Source organism: Nicotiana tabacum, chromosome 13, assembly GCF_000715075.1.
Source record: "Nicotiana tabacum cultivar K326 chromosome 13, ASM71507v2, whole genome shotgun sequence".
NCBI lineage: Eukaryota > Viridiplantae > Streptophyta > Magnoliopsida > Solanales > Solanaceae > Nicotiana > Nicotiana tabacum.
This window is the reverse complement of record NC_134092.1, coordinates 14,808,533-14,831,762: the sequence shown is the minus strand read 5'-3', so window position 1 is coordinate 14,831,762 and position 23,230 is coordinate 14,808,533. Positions and strand designations below refer to the sequence as shown.

The 23,230-nt window shown below is 33.2% G+C and overlaps 2 protein-coding genes across 3 annotated transcripts; one reads left to right on the top strand and one right to left on the bottom strand.

The window, feature by feature from the left end:
* The first annotated feature begins 2,127 nt into the window (after positions 1–2,127).
* Positions 2,128–8,524, top strand: LOC107766555 (polyadenylate-binding protein 2). The gene is made up of 6 exons (XM_016585353.2): positions 2,128–2,342; positions 2,444–2,546; positions 3,650–3,720; positions 6,921–7,112; positions 7,953–8,080; positions 8,165–8,524. Exons 1-6 carry the CDS (start codon positions 2,235–2,237, stop codon positions 8,211–8,213), a joined length of 651 nt encoding a protein of 216 aa, XP_016440839.1. The 5' UTR covers positions 2,128–2,234; the 3' UTR covers positions 8,214–8,524.
* A 5,684-nt stretch (positions 8,525–14,208) lies between these two features.
* On the bottom strand, positions 14,209–16,891 carry LOC107766540 (F-box protein FBW2-like). 2 transcript variants are annotated; one of them, XM_016585337.2, is made up of 4 exons: positions 16,653–16,891; positions 16,220–16,331; positions 15,244–15,564; positions 14,209–15,100 (listed from the first exon to the last, which is right to left on the bottom strand). In XM_016585337.2, exons 3-4 carry the CDS (start codon positions 15,546–15,548, stop codon positions 14,443–14,445), a joined length of 963 nt encoding a protein of 320 aa, XP_016440823.1. In that variant the 5' UTR covers positions 15,549–15,564; positions 16,220–16,331; positions 16,653–16,891; the 3' UTR covers positions 14,209–14,442. The 2 variants fall into 2 exon arrangements, with proteins under 2 accessions (XP_016440823.1, XP_016440830.1); XM_016585344.2 differs by lacking the exon at positions 16,653–16,891 and adding an exon at positions 16,435–16,606.
* Between the last annotated feature and the right edge of the window lie 6,339 nt (positions 16,892–23,230).

The following is a 23,230-nucleotide window of genomic DNA, read 5'->3' as shown; positions in this document are numbered from 1 at the left end:
TTGGGGGCGTGAGGGAATGCCATGAGTATTATAGGAACTTGAGATGTGGGCTACGCCGTTCTTTTTAGTTAGGAGAGGCAATGTTTGGGAAGCTACTGGGCTGGCGATGGCTTTCACAGATTGTAATGGGCTTGCACAGTGTATATCTTGACTGGGGAAGAAAGATTTTATTTGATCCACTATGGATGTGGCTTGAGTAGGGTTAGACGTGTTAAGATGGGTTTACTGGTATGGGCGATGGAATTTTGTGGATCAACGTGGAAAATTTGCAGGAGTAGAGCATGATGAGTCATAGTTGGCATATGTTGTATGTGCTATATAGATGGATATGATGTGGAAGGAATGAGGGTCCACTAACTCTTCATTATTAGTGGTTAAACAATTAAATAAATTAGTGGAGTTAAAAAGTCCATCATTAATAGAGCTCGAATTTTTATTAGAAACGTGATTAGGTTTTAGTGGAGTGGAGATATGAGACTTACCAGTAGGCCTTGCGATGGCGGCTGCTCTACCTGATTTGGCGAGTGGTGGTTTCATGGGCAATGGTGTATTGATAAAATCATCTTGAACTCGTTGCATGCCTTTTCCTTTTCGAGTATGCTTGGATGGGAAATCAATTGTTTTCCATTCATGATCACTGGATTGCAATGATTCTATTTGATTGGTTGAGTAGGTACTTGTAGTTGCAGTGCTTGAAGTAGGGGAAAGATATTGTGATGAGGTGGTTGGGGTAGTTTGAGAAGGACATAGATTTGAATTATGGCCAAGCATTCCACAAGTTGTGCAGAGTAGATTAAGACCCCCACACAAAATAATTTGTTTATGGGAGCCAATATACACATGTGATTTGAGCATTTTCTCGAGTGGTACCTCTATGCAAACACGAGCATAACGTCTTTGTGTTGTGGAGGTAGTGCGGGCATCCACTTTTAGTAGTTTACCCACTTTCGTTCCAACCCTTTCCAGGATTTCCAGATCATAAAACTCAATTGGGAGTTCTGGAAGGCGGATCCATATCGCAGAGTATGTGAGTTGCGCAGAGGAGGCAATGAACTTGGGGCTCCCAACGTCTCACTGATAGAAAATGATTAAACACAAACCAAGGTCCCTCATGAAGGGCACGCATCATGTTTTTCTCCTTTTCGAATTTAATTAGGAAGAAATCATGGCCTAAATCAATGAGTGGTAAGTCTTTTGTAGGCTTCCACGTAGTAGTGAGCTTTTGCTTGAGTAGTTGATGACCTATTTTCCTGCCAAAAACTTTAACAATAATCGAATATTGCCAGGGGAGGTACAATTTGCTCTTATCAATGGAAGATAACGGGATAAAATCTTCAGTATTTATGGCAGTGCTTGTTTCATCGGAGAGGTCTAATAGTTATCTATGGGAAAGGGTGGTTTGGCAATTTATAGCATCTGGAGAACTGGAAAGAAGCTTCTGACGGAAAGTGCCTTGAGTTGAAAGGGGGTGTGCTTCATCGATTTGCATGGTGCTAATGTCTGGTGATTCAACTTGATTGGAGGGTGGTTGGTCTGGTGGTTGGGTCATTTTTAGAGAGTTTTCTGGTTTCAAAAAAACTGTCCCTTCATGCTATACGACTTACTTTTTCACCAAATCTCACCCTAGTTTATATCCAAATACAATTTCACTATCTACAATTCTTTTAAATTTTCAAATACATTATTTCGACTTCAGCTCATATACTACCTAATTCCCTATTTGATTTTTTTCTCATGACACACTTTGTTGCTATTTTCTGTTTTATTACTTATAAATATAAATACAAGTAACTATCACAATAAATAAAAAAGTAATTGTCACATTAAGCTAGCGTTTGGATATAAATTTGATTGAAATTTAAAAATAAAAGAGTTTTGTGAAATTGTGTTGAAAAGTTATTTTTGAAAGTTAAAATTGTGTTTGAACATGCATTTTATTTGAAAAAAGTTGAAGTTTTCGGAGTGAAATAATTTTTTCTTACTTATTGTAATTTGAATATTTTTCTTCGAAAAAATTTCAAAAAATAATAAAATTCTATGAATAAATAATATTTTTTATTTTTTTTAAAGGTAAAAAAAATCTCTGTCTTATTTATTGTATTAGAATTCACAGATTCTGTTCAGGACTTGGGCTGACAAGTATAAAAACGACATCATTCAATAAAATACTTGTTTGGGTAAAGTAGTAGCACACTCCTATTAGGGAAAAAGGAGTGGCGGCGAGAGAGAGAAAGATGGAGGAAGAAGAGCACGAAGTGTACGGAGGAGAAATCCCAATGGAAGCTGAAATGGAAGCTGACATGGAGCATCACGGCGGTGCCGCCGATGATGATGCCGTTAAGGTAGGTACTCCTTATCTTTTTTTTTTTTTTTTTTTGATTTAGTCTTTTTATGTTTTGTTAAAATAAAACCCTAATTAGGAGTGGATCTGATTGATTGTCAGGAGTTGGATGAAATGAAGAAACGATTAAAGGAGATGGAAGATGAAGCTGTTGCTCTCCGTGAGATGCAAGCCAAAGTTGAAAAAGAAATGGGTTCTGTTCAAGGTCTCTCTTTTTATCCTTGATTTATGTTTGATCTTTTACTTTTAGTGGATGTATGTTTAGATATTCTGACAATTTCTGTAAAAAATTTGTGATCTTTGAACCAATAATTTTTTTTTGTGATCTTTGGATTATTGGATCTAAATAAGGATGCTTTTTCTGTTTTAAACCCCTAAAAAGAATGCCTACTGCACGCCTTATTTGAGACTACTAAAAGGATACTTCTTTTCGCTAGAGTTTGCTATAGTAACTGATTAAAATATTATAAAATATTACCCAAGACATTGATGGATTTCTTATGGTTGGAAATAAAAGCTCCAATTTTTACTACAGCGAGCTGTAAATTTTTCAGCTCCTCTTATTTGGCATAATTAAATCTCTTGTTCTGCTCTATGAACACGGGCAAAGAGAGAGGGCGAGAATTTTTTGTTTTTAGCTCCTTTCGTAGCGTAGTGGAATCATACGGAGTCCAAATTGAGTGGAATTGATATGGAGGATTCATATAGCCAAAGCCAATCCTAAGTAGTTTGGAATGGAAGCCTAATTGTTGTTTTACGCTGTTTTGAGTAACAAACAAAGAATATTATTGACTATGAAAGAACGAAGGCACAAAGGTTGAAGAAAGCATGAATCATGGGAAGTGTGAATTTTAATAGGACCAAAACAGTAATAATTGTAGGGGTCACTTCTCATTTTAGTTTTTCCCGTAAATTCCTCCTTTTGCTTCTTATCTGTTGCCTCTAGTTCTTGATTGTGCATTGACTATCTTTTTCAACTCAGCTGATAAAATATCCACCAATATAACCAATTTTCAATTTAGAAAAGAGTAGAGTATCAAAGTGACCTTCTCTTAGCCTAAAATATGAGTAATGACGTGGTTTAATGAATGAAAATCAATTGCAGGAATTGTCAGTGGGACCAAAAGCATTTTCTACGAATTGCAATGTGATTAGTCGGCTATCAAAGATTAAACTTAAGATTTTCAGTAACTTAGAAACTGAAATTCAATTTTCTCTTTGTTTCCTTATTGTTATTGCATTGTTTGTTTATTTTCTCAATTTCTATTTTACATGGACTAATCATTTGTCGAATCATTTGTTATGCAGATCCTGCTAGTGCAGCTGCTTCTCAGGCAAGCCGTGAGGAAGTGGATTCAAGATCAATATTTGTTGGCAATGTAAGAACCTGACATCTGTAATTTCTAATCGGTGATTGCATTCTTGGAGAAGCTTTACTTGATCCAAGGATGTTTTCAGATAAAAACTTGTTGTGTGTGTAGTTAAGCCATTTGTTTGATTTTCTAGTGGAGCTACTTTGTTGCTTATATTTGATAATCCTAAACTTAGTATGTGTGAGCTTGCCCATATTACTGATTCCAAGCCCCATAACGGATGGTTGTGGTAGGCTGATAGCCAGATTGCAATGAGTTAATTTGTGAATCCTCACAATATTGGATACATTGTGACATACTTATTTTTAGACATGTGTTTAACCGTTTGAATGATGGAATGAAGCAGGCCCAAATCAAGAGAAACTTATAGAGATTCATGTAGCAGATACCACCTGTTTGTATTGAGACATAGTAATGTTGTTGTACATTTGATAGTGCCGCTGTTTAATATAAGTATGTATTTGCATGCGAAATAAGTTTGTTGATGCAGTGCACGTTTCAGTTTGGTCAGCAAGTGCATATTTGTATTGCATACGCCTGTGTTACGACTTTGGTGTCTCTTTGGCATACATGTATCAGCATTTTGTTTGATCTGGTCTAATTGTTTCTGGATACTTCTACTTTTTTCCGCAAAGAAGTACTAGTATATACCAACGAAGATGATTGTCATTTTGGAGTGCTCAGCATGAAGTCTTGACAATATCACAAACTTCCTTCTCCAATTTAAAATAAAAACAACACTGCTTTTTATCATCCTATGACATATTTCAACTAGCTGCTCTCTTTTGTTTGAAACTATCAATCAGACACATCTCCATGTGACTCTAGTACAATGATCTAGTCATGAATTTTCTCTTAGGTTTGGATCTAGACTAACCGAGTGTCTATTATGGGTTGGAGGAAGTACTATAAAGTTGTATATTTGTTTCAGAATTGAACATTTGTCGGGGGCACCGGCTTTATGATGAACAATTGAGTATTGTAATGTATAAGCTCAAATAATATGAGGCAACTCTTAAGGTTTGAACTATTAAGGTGAAATTTCCTTTGTGAGATAACCTACTTGGGATCGTCATATCTTTTTGACCCCATGAGTGCCTTTCAGTTACTATTTGGAAGAATATATGATGATTTTGATTCATTATTACAAACTGTCACCAAGAGCTTTGTGGACTTGTATTTTTTCTGTTTTAGTTTGGAAATTTTGAACTGGTATCCGGTGGTTAAATTATGTACTTGAATCCTGATTGGGGGGCTAGTTTTGTACAAAGTATGTTCCGGTTCCATTGTAGCCAGGGACAATTTCTATTCCTTACTAAAGCTGTTAGTACTTATTGAGGCACCGCAGGTATATTTTTCTGTTTTCATCACGTCTTGGGATAATGAAAGAAATAATGTATATTATTTCCTGTAAGCAATGGAAGCATTTTTTTGTTCCTAATTCATGTGTTTGGCACTAAAGAGTTGCAGCATCTTGACCTATCTCATTATCGATGTGTGGAATTAGAACATGAACAGTTAAAAAAGTTTGTGCAGTGTGATCTTATTTGCGGAGTTAGTTATGATGGTTGAACATTTTCGCTTCTTTTTGTTACATATGGTGTTTAGCAATTATGCTTGAAATGATAGAACTTGATCTTAACCTGAATTTTGCATCATTTTCTTTTGTTTCTTTTCTTGCAATGTGAACTTCTTGGTGTCATTGTCTCTTTACTTCTTGTAGTTATTAGGAATGTTTCTTTTTCTTGATGTTCTCTTCATTTTGGTTTGACTTGGATGCATCTTGAGAGTCATGATTTGACTTTCTGTCACTATAATCGCAGGTGCATTTTCTGAATAGCGCTGGCACCATATTTTTTGATGGTGGGAGAGAGTTGTTCTGATTTTAAAAATTTCTCTTATGAGGCACTTTACCTGTAGGCTGACTTGTAAAAAGTTTGAAAAAAGAAAGTAAGCAAAAAAGAAGAGAGGAGAAAAAAATAAAGCTTAAAAGAAGATAAAAAAGCATGAGAAAAAAAAATATTGTGAAGCCCCACTGGAAAAAAAAGATGAAATTGAAATACAATTTGGAGGGGAGAGGCAAAGAAAAAGTATGAGAAAATGGAAAAGAATATTTGGGGATGTAAGATTCTTGTTGAAACCGCAAAAGTCATTTCTTTGTTAAAGAATTTTCACCTTAGGTTCAAGTTTCTACCTTCTTGCAAGAAGAAATTTACACTTGCCTATATAAAGCGCAAAGCCATTGTCACTGTCATGCAAGTTCTAGTTGCCGAGTCTGATTGCTGCAGGCAGCTGGTGGACGTGAGTATTCAGATATGACTAGCTATTTAAGCCTGATGCGGTGAGGTGTCATTACTCTTTGCCTTCGGCCTTATCTCATATTTCTTCTATGGCGACCCAAATTATTATACTGAACCATATGATATGTTCTATCCTGTGCTTGTATGGTGATGTGGCATTCAGTTGCCATTGTACCTACAATATGTCTCGTTGGGATGAAAGAATGAGGGATGAGATGTATGTCTTGTTTGGTTAATATGTAAAAGAAGATGGTCAAGCATTTTAACCCCCTCCAAAGTTTGGCGAAAGAGAAATAAATATCTCTGGACTTGTAATTGAATGATGAAAGTGTTTCTTGAAACCACCTAGCTAGTTAAATCCTTTTAGGGCATTGAAGTCATTTATAGTGGCGACATTTGATTTTACAGCAACAGAAGTTGAAATTCTCTTTTGGTATCAAGCATAAGTAAAGCCAGCAAAAATAAGTCTACTGTGCTGGGATGATCTTTTGATTGGTGTTTGGGAGGTGTTGGGTGCAAATTTTTGTTTCTCTTCCTTTATATGCTGATACCAGGATGTTATATACTATAATGTATTAATATTTGAAAGTTGATTAAATTGTATTTAGACATGTATTTCGCTTGGAAAAAGTTCGAAAGTTTGTAAGAACCATTATTTTAATCTTGGAAAAAAGAAAAAAACATTATTGAAATACTCAACCAGTTCAACTTCAAATTCTCCATTCAATGTGTAGTTGCAATAATTGATAAAAGTATAAAATAAATATTTCATTATTTGCAAATAATATGTAAGTCCAAATGCTTAGAAGTGCAAATAAGAAATTTAGCTCTCTGTGAAGTGTCAAATTCCCTATTTTATTGTCACTTGCAGTTACCAGCTCGTGTTGAATGAATTTCATGTGACAGGTTGATTATGCATGTACCCCGGAGGAAGTTCAGCAGCATTTCCAGGCATGTGGCACTGTGAATCGAGTTACTATTCTAACTGATAAGTTTGGTCAACCTAAAGGTTTTGCATATGTTGAATTCGTTGAACAAGAAGCTATTCAGGAGGCACTTCAGCTGAATGAGTCCGAACTGCATGGACGCCAGTTGAAGGTACACCCCCACCCCCCACAATCTTTTAGTTGAATAAAATTGTTGCTCTCCATCAACCAGTCACATTTCTGGTAGGAGAAAAGATATAGAAACAGGAAAGGCCTCACTGCAAAATAGGATGTGGGGTATATTGGATGGGCTGTGACAATTCAGAAGTATCAAGCTTATTATGATGTTGCATCTTTTATATAACAACAACAAACCCAGTGTAATCCCACAAGTGGGAACTGGGGAGGGTAGTGTGTAAGCAGATCTTACCCCTACCTTGTGAAAGGTAGAGAGGCTGTTCCGATAGACCCCCGGCTCGAAAAAAAAAAGCAAGGAAAGGAAAAGAAGCAGCACAACAGGAAGATGGTGCGATAACCGATAGTACTATAAATCCAAGAATAAGAGAATGCAAAAAAATACTACTACTGCTACTATTGTTATGGAAAGTAAGGACGTACGACTACCTTGTATAGATAGAAATCTATCATTTTATTGTTCTGCCTTGCTGACATTTTCACTTGTCAGACTTTACCATATAAAATGATATATGGTTCACCGCAGCATATATGGGGATTGTAGTGTTGCGTACATGGATTGAGAATATGATTGTGGAAGGGATAGCTTAAATAGAGGATATGATTGTTGTTCAATTAGACAACTAAACTCCTGAGTCCCTTTTATAAATATTTTTAGTTCTGTTTTTGCAACCAAATTATCACTTTTACTGAGGTGAACATGCCTTTCTTATTTTACAACAAAAAATCAGATAATCAATCAGCTCGTACAGTTTAATATTTAAAAATCCAACACTTTACAATTTTACATCCGCTTGTGATTCTCCCTCTATTGCAGGTTATGCCCAAGAGAACTAATGTTCCAGGGATGAAGCAGTTTCGTGGTAGGCGCTTCAATCCTTATATGGCTTACGGATTCAGAAGGCCTTATACACCTCCTTATTTCTACTCCCCTTATGGATTCGGGTGAGTGTTTGATTCAGTTGATTATCTCAGGCTTTGACAGTTCCAAGTGGATGAATCACATGTATATTGTTTTGTATGCTACAGGAAAGTTCCAAGGTTCAGGAGGGCTACGCGGTTCATGCCTTACTATTAAAAGATGTGATATGCTGCTACCAAATCTAAATACAAGCGGACACTTGACTCGTAAAAGATCACGATGCTGTCAATTGGGACGCATCCTTTTCCATTTCTCCATGTGTCAGCTGGGTTTTATGTTGAGACATTATAGCAGTTGACTAGCATAAGTTTATGTAGCCTTCCTGCATTTGATCTTTAGGAAAATCTCTTATCTATTAGTATTCTCGAAGTATTTACCTATTTGAAAAACAGTATACTTGAACCATTTCTGTGGAGTATTGGGGAGTTAGCAACTATCTTGATAGAATGAAGTTCAGCTTTCTTGCTTCTCGGAATTACACCTGGGAGTGTGTTGAGTAGGCCATAATATAAATTGCACTCTATAATAGGCACACAGCTTGTGTGCAAGATTCAGGCTAGTTTTGGGGCTTATTTTAGGATCAAGAAATACTTGTTCTTGGAAATGCAATGAAAGAATAACATCCAGAGAGTGCAATGGATAAGTAGTACAACCCCAGCAATATGCATCTTAGGGGTCGTTTGAAAGGGTAGTTTTGTCTTTATACATGTTTATTCATGTTATTAAAAATTAGTTATACATACTGTTGAAAAATACTACTTACCAAACAAAGAATTAATAATATCAAAACTAATACTTGTATTATTTTTTCTAATACATCCTACCAAATGACCCCTTAGTGCATTAGATCCATGTGAAAAAGAACTAAGGAAATCAAATATCCTGTCCGCTTGTACCATGTTCAATTTTAGACCAAAAGGCTAAGCTAAGGTACAACAAAAACACAAAAGGGATCTTTAAACAATTAGTCGGACATATTAATTGTTTACTTTTTTTTAACCATTAATTATATACAATTTGCCTCAAGAGAGTCTTTGATTTCTGCTCCTCTACACAGTCAATGATGATGAACTCTGCTGGAAAACTTTGCAGATGTTTCTTGATAAAAACAACCTAATGTTATCAGTATCCACTCAAGACAACCAAACCACTTCTGTTAATGAGAACCTAAAGGGGTAAGAAAACGATTGACAAAAAGTACTTAATGATTAGGAAATTTCCACAACGTGGAAATAATTATGAAACTACTTATCATATCTTTAGAGATAGTATTCAAGCAAAACAATCCTTACATCAAATGGACCCTATTCTTAACCAAGAGAATACAACTATAAGTTGGATACACCATAACTGTTGTATCAACAATAAAATCTGCAATCGTTACCTAAGCTGGAACGCACTATTTCTCTTTGCTTATGGCATTTGTGAATTTTGGGTGAAATTCAAAAATAGTAAGATTTACATGTGGTAATTGAAAAATAGACACAGTTTCAAAAGTAATTGTGAATTTAGCCACTTTTCATGTAAAGATATATCTGAACAAAAATATTGTTCAAAATCCGGAAAATATTCCAGCATAATATACTGGAGTTCCAGCATAATATGCTAGAAGTTCATACACAAGTGCTCCAATCTCCAGTATATTATGCTGGAACTTTCCGTGTGCGGGAGTTCCAGCATAATATGCTGGAAGTTCATATACAAATGCACCAATTTCCAGTATATTATGCCGGAACTTTCCGTGTTGCGATAAAATAATGGCTATTTTTTAATGACTTTGCAAACACGGGCTATTTTTCAATTTTCAGTTCGAAAACTGGCTAGCCTGTGCTATTTTCACGTGAATTTTTCAACAACTCAGCCCACTAATGATGTTTCACTTTGGGCCTAGCCCCCCATGACTTTAAAACGTGTAACTAGGGTATACCCATCATTTCTCCCTCCCGTGTTTTCTCGATGTGAGATTCGCCTCGTGTGCCACATACACCCCTCTCCTAGGAACTCAACGTCCTCGCTAATGTTTGCCCCACCATCATTCAAAGTTACACGCGGAGTGATTCTGATATCATTCTTAACAGCCTAATCCACTAGTAATACTGTTCACTTTAGACCTAGACCAGCATGACTTTAAAACGTGTTACTAGTGTATACCAATATTTTCCCTCCCGTATTTTATCGATATAGGATTCACCTGGACCGTGACAGACTTCGAACAGATATGCCAAACACTTAATAATAACAATAAATCATTTCATTAAGACAAAAGTAATAGACCTATCGAACACAACATACTTGTCGGATGAACAATTACAAAGTACATTCCTTAATAGAAAAAATATGTTGACCCTCTCCTCGAGAATACAAATGGCTCATCAAAAAGGAATTCAGAATGAGTTGAATAGGAGTCCGGTTATTGTGAAGTTACTAAAAGACCATAACTTTTTGACTTTATTTCATATTGGTCCATCTGCATTTATAGGATTAACTTGCTTTAGCACACTTTTCTGCTTTTACATGTGAAGAGCACGTGGGAATGACTGGGCCCACAGGTGTAGTTTTCCTTTATCATTTGTGATATTTGGACATGCATTTAAAGCCCTTTTTTATTGGTTGTCACGTTACTATTTAGTTATAGCAAAAAGAAGAAAAAAGTATTTTAACTAAATTACCCTCAATTAAATTTTTTATTTTTATTGATGTGTATAAACTAATCCTAATATCTGAGTTAATTTTAATGCTTACAGATTAAATTTGGTTGATGCACTCTAAATTCTAATTGAATAGTAAGTATATATCACTAATAATACTAAGTGAACATAAAATTATTTACTAACTGACTTTTATATTCTTCCTTCTACCCAAAATTTGTTAGATATCATGAATTTTGTTGGCAAAGTTCCCTTTTCTCAAAAGTTTAGGAAGTTAAAGAAATTACTACTACATATAAGGGGGAATAGAGGAGCTTCCTGTCATTGTAAAATGACCAAAAAAAGCTCAAATATCTTAATTTATTTCCCTAATTAATCCTAATTCTCTTCCTTAAATATAGTCATATCCGAGCACTCTTGAATTTATATTACAGCTTGAATTTTTACGTAATTGATTTAGAGAACTAATAATAGTTCTTCTGTCGGAAGCTCTAACAGTGCTACTAAGATAAACTAAAAAATATAAAATAATTAGAGATCTTAACCGTAATTTATTTGGGGTACTGACCGAGTATTTGAGAATACAAGTGGCATTTCAATATAAGTAGAGTTAAACTTGAAAGCGTAACTAATGGAGTATATAGTAATTAGATAATCATGGAAAAATTTGACTATCTCTGTTGAACTGAAATTTGGATAATAATGGATAAATAACTAACACATGATTAATTGAATAAACATGACAACATTTCACTACTTTTCTTGTAATTAGGACTATACTGGACTACATAAAAAAGTTTATACTATTATAAATGGAGAATTGCATTCGAAAGTTTTGAAGAAAAAATAATTTTTTCTTATGATTTAGTTTAAACACCTTTTGTAGAACCTATTCTTTTTCCTTTTACTATTGTGCATAATTGTATTTAATCCTCTTTTTCATTATTTTTTGTCTTATGCTTAAGTAAGGATAAATTTATGGTAGACTCGAAAAATAAATCGAGAAGGCGTAGATTTTTTTAGAAGACAATGTATAATGGCAACTTCGTAATATGTAGATAAGATATATCTTGATTATATCACCAATATAAAAATGTATGTCATAAATAATTACTTAGATTAAATTAGATGCACTAAATTCTGGTTTTGTATGTCAATAAAAGTAGAGTTGAAACGGTAAGATACAACAAATTAATTAGGACTAACAATGATGTGATAAGTCACCTTGTGACTCACTCTCTGCTTGATATTTTTTATCAGCGAATACTGATTTTCGCCTTTTAAATTTGGGATTTCAATTGGGGTATAGCAACTACGGGTAAATCCAGAAATATTTTCATCTTCATATGGTATTTGCACCAGATTAATACTATAGTTTAATTCTTAGTGTAAAGTTAGAAAGGATTTGGAAAATATTTGCACTTAACAACAACAACAACAACAACAACAAACTCAGTATATTCCCACAAGCGAGGTCTGACGAGGATAGTGTGTACGCATAGAAGTTGTTTCCGATTGAAGACAAAGAGGTTGTTTCTGGTAAACCCTCGACTCAGGAAAGATAAAGAAAAGGGGTAATGACAATGACAAGCAAACCAATCAAAAAACCAAGCGAAAACACAAAACTAACACTAGGTAGTGCAATTAGAAAACCGAACGAAGGAAGCAAGTAATAACAGAAGTCTAGAAATATAAAAATACACGAAAGACACTGAGTGAAGTACTAAAGCTACTGTAACAAATAATGACAAAGCTCAGCTACTTAACCCTCTATCCCAATTCTTAACCTCCACCCCTTCCTATCAATGGTCATGTCCATAGTAAGCTGGAGCAATATAATATCATGCCTAATCACCTCTCCCCAATACTTCTTCGGTCTGCCTCTATCTCTCCGTTGACCGTCCAAGGCCAACCTCTCACACCTTCTCATTGGTGCATCTGTACCTCTCCTCTTCATATGCCCGAATCATCTTAGTCTCGCCTCCCGCATCTTGTCCTCCACGGAAAACTTAATGTTTTCACTCTCAAAAGCAATTCTTATTTATAAATGTTCATTTCTAGAACACAACTTAGAGAGGCAGATAATGGTGGAAGATAGTTGAACTAATTATAACACTATCTTTAATCTGGTTTAATATGAAAAAAATCAATAGAAAATTACAGAAGAAATTAGTTACACTTGATTATTAGAAAAATGTCTTGTATTCATCAGTTCCAACTCATTTGTTAGATCATGTCGACCATTTCATAATCCTACTCTATAGTTTAAAAGGAAAAACAAGTGAATTCTTAAAAGAATCTTCAAAGATGCTACAATTTGCTTAACTAATAACGACCGAGGAGCTGAGAATATAATTTTTAGCAAAAATGCAACAAATCATATGCAAGAAAAATAATTTTGGATAAAATTTAAACTTGTACATTGACTAATATGTCTATAACAAGAAAAGCTTAAATTTAATAATTGGGTCCGGGCGCAGCTCGGGCCAAACATAACTAGTAGGTTTCTAACAGTCATTGACATGATACAAAGTACAACGAGCATTACTCACATTCTTTTTAATAAGAGAGGTGTTGAGACGAATGCGTGCAACTCGACTAATCCATTCACCAGCACAAATAGCGGATAACTTTGCATCACTCAGATGTTATCAAGGACTACAGTTAGAGGTGACAAAATGGTTAAAAGAAAATAGTTATCCACCCATATTATCCATTAAAAAATGGGTTGAATAATGAACTTTTTAAAAATGGGTCGAATATGGATAAGAACCATATTATCCACTTAGAAAATGGTTAACCAAATGTATAACCAATGGATAACTAACGTGTTTAAGTAGTTTAACTTTTACATTTGTAAAGCCTCATATTGGAAGTTCCTCAAGTTTGGAAGACTAGAAATTCTCCAATAAGTGATCATATTCAAGAAGTTATAGATAATATGAATATCCATATTATCCATTGGATAACCCGTTTTTTATCCGTCTCAAATACGGGTCGGGTCGGATAATTTATCCGTTTTTTGAATCACCCGTTTTCGACCCGCTCATATCCAACCCCGACACGCCCATTTGCCACCCTAACTACAGTTCTCTTCTGGACAAGCAGGGTCGACAATGCTTTCGCACACCTTTCCTTAGGTGTCTCTTTGAGGATCCAAGAAATCACATAAAACTTGTTAGCTTCTAGCTTTCACTTCACTCTTCCAATTGTTCTTCTAAAGCCTTTTCCTCATAGTTAGTGAAACTAGACGAAAATCAACTCCTATTGCAATCTCTCTTCATTACCTTAACTCTGCTCTTTTCGACAATGAGTATTTGGAGTAGCAAAGTATAGGTGATACTTCCACAAAATAGAATAGAAACCATATCCCCTGTATCTCCTTTCCTATAGTTATAAAAATCATAATACGGCTTGAGGTTATGGCGATTTGGCAAGGGACAAACAAGTAAATTATCAAAATATCTATCTTGGCAACCCAAAAAAGAACTGCAGAGACTGAATTGATTAAGCTGATAGCATAGAAATCTTTGCTATGAATAAGAAATTACATACAATCGGGATAGTAATAAAACAGGAAAAGAAACGAAGAAAGAGGAGAAGGTACACAGACACATAATTCACATATACATTGTAGAAAGCAAGCAAACTTTCTTATGTAGAGGTATTTAGAAGCGAAGAGAGAAGTAATGTAGAACTTGTCGAAATTGAATAAGTAGAATTTGATCAGGCAAACCTCAAGGAGATTGCGGCCAATCGTATCCAGAGTCCACAGCATTTAAGTCATCATAAAACCACATTTCGACGTCCTCAATACTTTGGTCATCTTCCTCCCAATACACATCGGACATGCCATCAAAGTCGTCATCGTCCATGTCACCAGCCACAAATTCCCATGGTACATAGCCTGAAGAACTTGAATAATCAGAGCAATTGTCCCATCCGTTTCGATCATAGCAATCTACGACAAGGGGACCGACCACCTTTAGCTGATGGAATTTCTTTACGAAATTTTCTTCAAGGTTCACATTCCAACAACCCCTTACATCGAGCAGCTCAAGATGTCTGCAGTTTTTAAGGACCTCGGTTATGCTTGTTGTACCAACCAGCATATAAGCAATTTCGAGCTGCTTGAGCTTTGACATTGTACTAGCTATTGCAAGGGCTTCATCGTCTTGGGAAAGCTTGTCAATAACCTCAAGGGGATGCATTGTTCGACGCAAACCAGTTAGACATCTACACTGCTTCCCTATAGCTTCAAGCGCTCTGGCTCCTATTTTTATGCAGTAGCTCACATCCAAAAATGTAATGTTCGAGAACATTCCAGCGACCTGTTCCACGATGGAATCGCCTATATCACTTTTTGGCAACCGCAACATCTGCAAAGATTTGGCACTAGCAAGCAAAACAAGAAAACATTCAAATTCAATCAAAGTAACTCAATTTGACTTGAGTATAGCATCTTAAAATATGTGATTTGTAGACTATTGCAGTAGCTGAGAGATGTAAATAGCGTCAAGAGGTGAAAAAGTACTAACTTGTTTGCAATGAATGTGAAGCTTGATTCCCTGGAGAGACCAAAAACACAAAGCTTACGGAGAGAACCACAGCTTCTTGTAATAAGAAATTGAAGCATCCGATCAAGGTTATCAGGGCTAAGATTTTTGCTCCATTCCTCAATGTCGATCTCTTGCCAACAATAAGGACCTCTTGCGGCTTTTCCCCATGATTTGCAAACCCTTGGAACTATAGTTAATACCTCTTGAAGTGAAAGGTTCCTAAATATTAGCCCAAGTGCATCAGGAATTAATTCATCCCACCGCCGAAACTCCTGACTCTCCATCTTAACTCTTGTTTTTCTGCCAAAGTAATGAGATATATTTAGGACAAAAGAATGTTGAATCACATTTCACCTATTTATTTCGAACTGTCACCATTGAAAGATGAGCAAAACTAGGAAATTTGGGCAATCAACAGCTATAAATTGGAGTCAGTTTGCCATCACAAAAGTTTCCACACAATAAAAAGATGCAAAAGAAGTGAAAAAATCAGCAATGCACTAGTGAATAAGTGAAATCACAAACCTAAAATCAACTCAATCGAGGCAAACAACAACAACTACTACGCCTCAATTGCAAACAAGTTGGGGTCGGCTATATAAATCCTCACTGACCAAGTTATTCTATTTAAATCATCTCATGCCAATATTATGCAAATACAGAAAGACTATCTAAGAGAAAGACAAGATTTTCGTAAAGACATCAAAGTGGTGATGACAAACAGCAGAAAGACACAATCTTTACACAGCCATGTTTGTTAACAATGCCAATAATAAAGAGAAAGGAAATCTAAAACTGGAAAGGAGAGAAAACTAATTGAAAAGGAAAACAAGATTTCTCAAAAGACATCAAATTGACAATGTTAAACAGCAGAAAGACACAATCTTTATACAAACATATTTGTTAACTACCAATAAAAATGATAAGGAAAGGGAAAATAAAGAAAAGGACCAACCTTTATTTATCCATATTGCCACAGCAAAATACTAAAACAATGAGATTCAATTCAATTGGCCACAGAGATTACCATTTCCCAGCTGAGTTAAATGCTGAAATCAATCAACACCCTGTTGACAAAAAAAATGCTTAAATCAAGAAACAGTCATAAAACTCAAGAAAAGCAATGACATTTTGGAAATTTCTGTATCAAAAAAATTTGAAAAGTTTCACCATTAAATATGAAGATACTCATTTTATGTAAGTAAATAGAGGTATTTCTACAACCCCAAAAGCAAGAACCACAATAATTGTATTACTCAAAGCTGATGAACAGAGGCTAAAGTCAGATGAACATGACTTTGTAGTTTAATGCAAAACTCAAGGAATGTAAAAAGAAGAAAAGGGTGTCAGTAGAAGAGAAAAAAATACTCAAAAGAGCATAAAATTACCAAGATTTTTGTACACTTGGATCTGTGAAACACCGGTTTATCCGCCTAAAATGAAGGGTAAGAAGAATGTGAGTTTCAGTTAAAAGGGGGTGTTGTGTTGGTAGAAGAGAAACAAGACGAGAGACAAAAGTAACAAGATTTGATAACAGGAAAAAGAAAATAACATGTGAAAGTGAAAAGTTCAAGAAATATCTCAGAAAGCAATGTGTAATTGTAAAATGTAAATGTATGGGGAATTTGGAATTGTATGTTTCTGAACTGGGGGTATGGGGTTAGTACTATTACTAGTTTACTACTGCTGCTGACGTGTTACTCCTTTTTGAGATTCACTTCAGTACATGCACAATGTGTAAAAAGGTCATTTCAAATGTAATTACATATGATGAATAAGATTTCATTATCTTTAATCACAAATTTTGAGTTGAGTTTTGACAATGAAAAAATGCTTGGTAAAAAGTATTATTTCCTTTAAAGAGCCTTATACAATATGAATCTAGATTAATCGGTGCCTCAATATGAACAATGGACACCAAATAAAAAACAACAAAAGATTGATATGTGAGCGCCGTGTACGCGAGGTGACGAGTACGTACACAGGCTATTTATTGTAAAACCCTATTCTTCACTAAGTAATAACATGTTTCTCCTTATTTGAGCTACACTAGCATATGTAACTATCCTGTTTAGTTTAGGATAGCATGCCTATATGTCTTAACTGCCTATCTGAACTCTGTGCAGCGTGAGATTTCTTGTTTTTCCTTGACTTGAACTTAGTACTTACAACTCCACCACATTTCTTGTCGGTCGGTACGGAGTACTTGACGTCTCTGTAAATAAAGCTGTAGTTATTTATGATTCCTTTTACCTTTGTCATTGTCTTGCCTATTACCAACATTATTAATGCTCCACCTGCATGCACATTTATTCATTTCTAAACCAAACCAAAATTTATTGCTACCTAATATATGTTTAATGCGCCTTATTACTTTTCTTTAATCATATTTTATGATACCCTGTATTTTATTTTATATGAAACTATTTTTTAGTTTATTTTAAAAGAATTATATTTAAAAGTAATTTAATTATAACTTGCCATTTCTTATCCTAATAATTTAATTATATATTCACACAAAATCATGACATATTTGAGATAAAAAATTTCAAAAGTTTTTCTTTCTTAAAATTTCATGCTCAATCAAATTTTCGTATAAAATGAAACAGAAGGAGTAACATTATCTTTTGAATTTAAGTTTTATATTATGATGATATAAAAGATAATCACATAATTAATTCATTTATAAGGTAGTTATTATAGCCTATAGGTAAATTTCTACGGTAAGTATTTACCTATAATTTCAGTTGTTTGTAATGAATTAATTACAGTTGTTTGTAATGATCCCATGGATCTTATGTCTGACTTTTCGTAGTATTAATGAATAATTATTCCAGTTTCTCAAAAAAGAAGAAGAAATAATTACATTCACAACTCCAAAAAAACATTGATGAAAAATAATTAAATCCTACACTAGTTACTATAAGGCCTCATTTGTTTGCATCTGATAAACGTTTGAATCTTAATTATTTAAATCTGCATCACGAGTCTGCTTAATCATTCAGATCTCAAACATATGTATTTCTTCTTATTTTATAATCACTTAATGGATCTAAATGATTAAGACTTATAACAAAGTCTTAATGTAATGGAAATGCTATGATCACTTTTAGCACTAACCACTAACGCTATTAACTACCATCACCCATTACTCACCACTCGCAATCACCATCCTCAATCAACCACTACCACAACCATCGCCATGGTCAGCAATTACCACCACGAGCTACCATTAATAATCGTCATTACCAATTGCCATTGCTATACAGCTACGAATCACTACCAACGATCACCAAAATCAGTTATTATTATATGTCACCAACCACCACCATTAGCTATCACTATTATCCGCCACCGCACCACCTACCACCATCAACCATTACTTAGTCACTATTGCCACCATCACCATTAGATACTAATCATAACCACCACTACCACCATCAGTCGACACCCAAGCACCATCATTAACTATCATATTATTTTTTTATAAATATTTTGTTTATATAGTATTAGATTAATTAGTAATTTATTTGAATTTTATATGTATTACTAAATTTTAAACAAAAATAATTTTATATATTCAAATGTTTAAAAATAACAATTTTAATTAGTTAGTATTCATATTTTAATATACATCTTAATATTAATATATATTTATATTCAAATTTAGACGTCTTAATTTTAATAGAAACAAATGAGGCCTAAGAAGTGCACAACAAAAACAACAATATTCGTAAATCAAGAACGGTTTTTTATTTTTAAAATATAATAGAGCATATATTAAGAAATATATAAAGTTACAATCTTTTTTATTTCTGGAAGTGCTGGACAAAAATTTAATATTATCAATCATATAGATGATTGATGCTGCACAAATGGGAATGGGAAGTAAATGGAAAGTATTAGCCAATACTTACTATTTGTTCCTGCCATGTTTGGTTTCATCATTGCTTTACTCTTTGTCTGAATTTGGACAAATCTGCAGCTCTTTGTCAGATTCCTAATATGATTCCCTTGCAACAATGAAAAGCTGTTCCAAATATCTTTCTATCCAATTAAAGTACTACATTAAAAAAAATTAAATTCTACGTAGTAATGATGTAATAGAATTTATATAATTAAAAGTCAATTATGTTTACATTAGTATTTATGCTCTGGAAGGCATCTCCAACCCTCATTCATTTCTCCAAAATGCAGTTTTTATTTGCAAAAATGTAGCTCCAATGCTCCCCATTTTTGCGCCCCAAAATGGGGATGAATAGTGTTACTCCAAATTTGGAGTGACACTATTCATCTCCTCTGTTACTATTCATCCTTACTTTATTATTATTTTTATTATTTAACTCTTTTAATTTATCTCTTTATATATACCTAATTATGTTTATATAATATCTTTATAATATTAATTTGACATCTTAACTTTGGCGTATAATTTTGATAAATTAATTTTCGTGCATTTATTATTTTATGTAAATTGTAAGTTAATTTTATTATAAGTTATTTTTATGTAAATTAATTTCATTTATGAGAGCATACTAGAGGTGGAAGTTGAATATTTATGTAATATTTAATCTAAATTTTATCATAATGTAATATGTATTTAATTATCTTGTATCTCAATGATTTCACTTTTATATTTTCTTACAAATTATATTATTTAAAATTTTATGGTATAAAATAATTTTATATTAAATTATATGAGATGAATATGTAAAAAAATAAAAAAAGATAAAATTTCTTTAATAGAAATAAGTAATTAAATTTAAATAAAATATAATAATATAATATTGAAGAGAGAGAAGAATATAAAATGTAATATTTTTTTTTGGAGTAAAAAATGGAGTAATGGTTGGAGTAACTTTACTCCATTTTGGAGGAGAAAATGGAGGTAAGGGTTGGAGATGGCCTAATACTCTTTTAGCTTAATCAGAGATTAAAAATATAGAGAATTTTTAGTACTTTTTATATTGTATAATAATGATCCGAAATGAATTTAAATAATAAAAGTTGGGGTCAATGGAAATAGTTGACCCCAACTTTTTGGCTATTTAGACATAATTGTTGTTAGGTCAATTACAAAGTAATTATAAGCAAATTCTATAATAATATTATTAAGGCTAGCGGGTAAAAATAGTAATTAATTTACTTTCACATATTACAATTTAGATAGTGTAAGAATATTGACGCTCTCAAGGTATAGAACAATAATAAAGTGGCATCCTATTTCAATATTATATAATGCACACTGTGTGAAGTTTTACGGTCTGATGTTTGAAAAAAACGGAGACAATGAAGAAGCGGGTCTTTCCCGCTATCAAATAAAGAAGATAAGGGAAAAATAGTTTTTTGTAACTGAAAATTCACTATTTCTCAATTATATTTTACACGGCGACTGAACTTAAAAAGCGGACCAAAAAGTGACTCAATCTTGTATCTGTTAACGATAACACGATGCACAAAATATTTTGTATTTATGCAGAGTCCAGTAAAGGTCGCATCCCAAGTAGGGGCGACTCAAGAATATGCGGGGCCTAAAGCCAAAGATTAATATGGGGCCTAAATTTTTAAAATATAGTTATAACATACGTTTTATTTGAAATATATTCTTCTAACTTTTTGAAATACAAAGTTGTTAATAATCTTTTTTATAATCGATTTTCTCTAATTATCTTTATTCAATTGATAATATAGCCAGCTCATTTAATTTTTCTTGAGATATTGTTGATATTAGATAATATTTTATAGAGCAATAGAAGTATAGAATTATTGGAAGTTTAAAAGTATTGTTGAACAATGGAGCTAATGAAATCTTGTAGAAAGAAAGTGAATAATGAAATATTGGAGAAAGAAAGTGAGTAAGAATATTAAAGAGAAAGACAGAAAATATATAGGGATTTCTGAAATATAAAGAGATTGGAGAAAAGAAAGATTGATTTGGACATATTAAGAAAGGGAGAGTGAATTTTTGTATACATTATTTAATGAAGGAGTAAAAGTGAAACATTGCGAAAACTATTCATCTATCCATTTTTAAATGTGTCAAATTATTACTTTATTTACATATCTAAAGAGTTCTATTTCCTTTTATATTAAAAACTCTAATTTTGTATTTAAAAGTACTAAATATTATTTTTAAAATACCTATAAACCTATTCTTTTTTAAAAAATGGGATCCCCAAATTTAGGGAGTCTAGGCACATGCCTTACCCCTCATCACGTTAGAGCTGGCCCTGATTCTAAGGAATGTAATGTAGACAACTTATCCTAATACAAGTATTAGTGACCGCTTTCACGGCTCGACCATATTCGCTTGCAACCATACAAATTAGTTGTAATCTTGTGTATCCCATTGAACTCACTGTTTTTTTTTTTTTTTTACACGTATCACTCTGTATCTCATGTGACAGAGAAAAGAAGAATAAATGTGGCTATGATCTGCAAAAAATATGGCTGGCAAATCTGAATCTGAAAAGATGCTTTTTACTAATGAAGAATTGAAGATAGGGAGAGAATCACAATCTGAGCAACAATTATGGAAAAACTTCAATGCCAAAAGTCTCAACTCTCACGTCATAGCTTTATGAACTGCTGCTCATACCATGCTTAACGGGTCGTTTGGTTGGTAACAAATTATTTTGGAATTATAATTCGAAAATTAAATAATAACAGATTAACTAGTAAATATATTTTTATTGATAAATATTTATTCTTAGTTTAAAAATAAGATATATTAGGTATAATATAATTTGATTAAAAAAATAATATCATAATTATAGTATAATTAATACTGGTTACTAATTACAAAATCAAATATTACTATCAAACTGGATAAGGAAAATTGCAATGCAATCATTGAGATAGAACTTAATAATGTTAGTCTTTCATTACTACCTAATTATTTTTTTTTGTTTTGATTCGGTTATCTTATTATCTTATTATCTTGCTGTTGTTACTGCTTGCTGACATGGATCGGGTTCGTTTGGTTTTTATCAAAACCAACCCAACCCAACTATATCGGTTTGGATCGGTTCGGGTTGTCGGGGTTTTCGGGTTTTTTTCGTACAAAAATATTATTTGAATCTTACTTTGTTAAAGTTATAGATAAAGTTTTGATAAGTGAATATATATTTAGTAAAAATAAAAAAACCTGACAAATACGTGATCTATTAAAATATTCTCATGAGAGAATATTTTTAGTAACATATGAAAGTTATTTTCTTAGTCGTCTAACAATAATTTTCGTTGATGTATGCTTTCAAGGTTAACCAAATTTAATAATTAAATTAAAAAGTCAATATGATACCTAAATAATGATATGTTCTATTTAATTTTAAGTTATCAAAATACCATTTCAAATTCGAAAAAGATATAAGAATTTAATAGATCTTGAGATATGAATATGAAAGAACAAAAAAATTGATGTATTTCAATAATACGTGATAACAAAGTGATGATACAACCCGTTATTTAAATCACATAAAAATAGATGCTCTTCATAGTACTATTAAATATTATATCCTGCAAGATAAACCCAAATATTTTATAGACATTTTTTAAAGAAAATTCTATATAAAATCTTAAAAGTATATATAAAAATTATATATTTATATGTCGGTTTGGTTCAGATTTTTTTACTCGATACCAAATCGAATCAAATCAAACGTAGTCAGATTTTTTAATCGGTTTGGTTTGACTTTTCGATTTGGTGCAATTTTTTGGTTCGGTTTGAACACCCCTAGTTATTACTGTCTCTTTTTCCATGACTTCTACACTATTGTATTTTTTTCAATATTGCTGCAACTTTACTTTCCTTGAGCCGAGGGTCTATAGTAGCTTCTCTACCTTCACAAGGTAAGGGTAAGGTCTGTGTATGCATTATCCTCCCCATACCCTATGTGTGAAATTACAATGAATTTGTTATTGTTGTTTCGTTATGTTATCACCCTCAAACACGAATTATAAATTG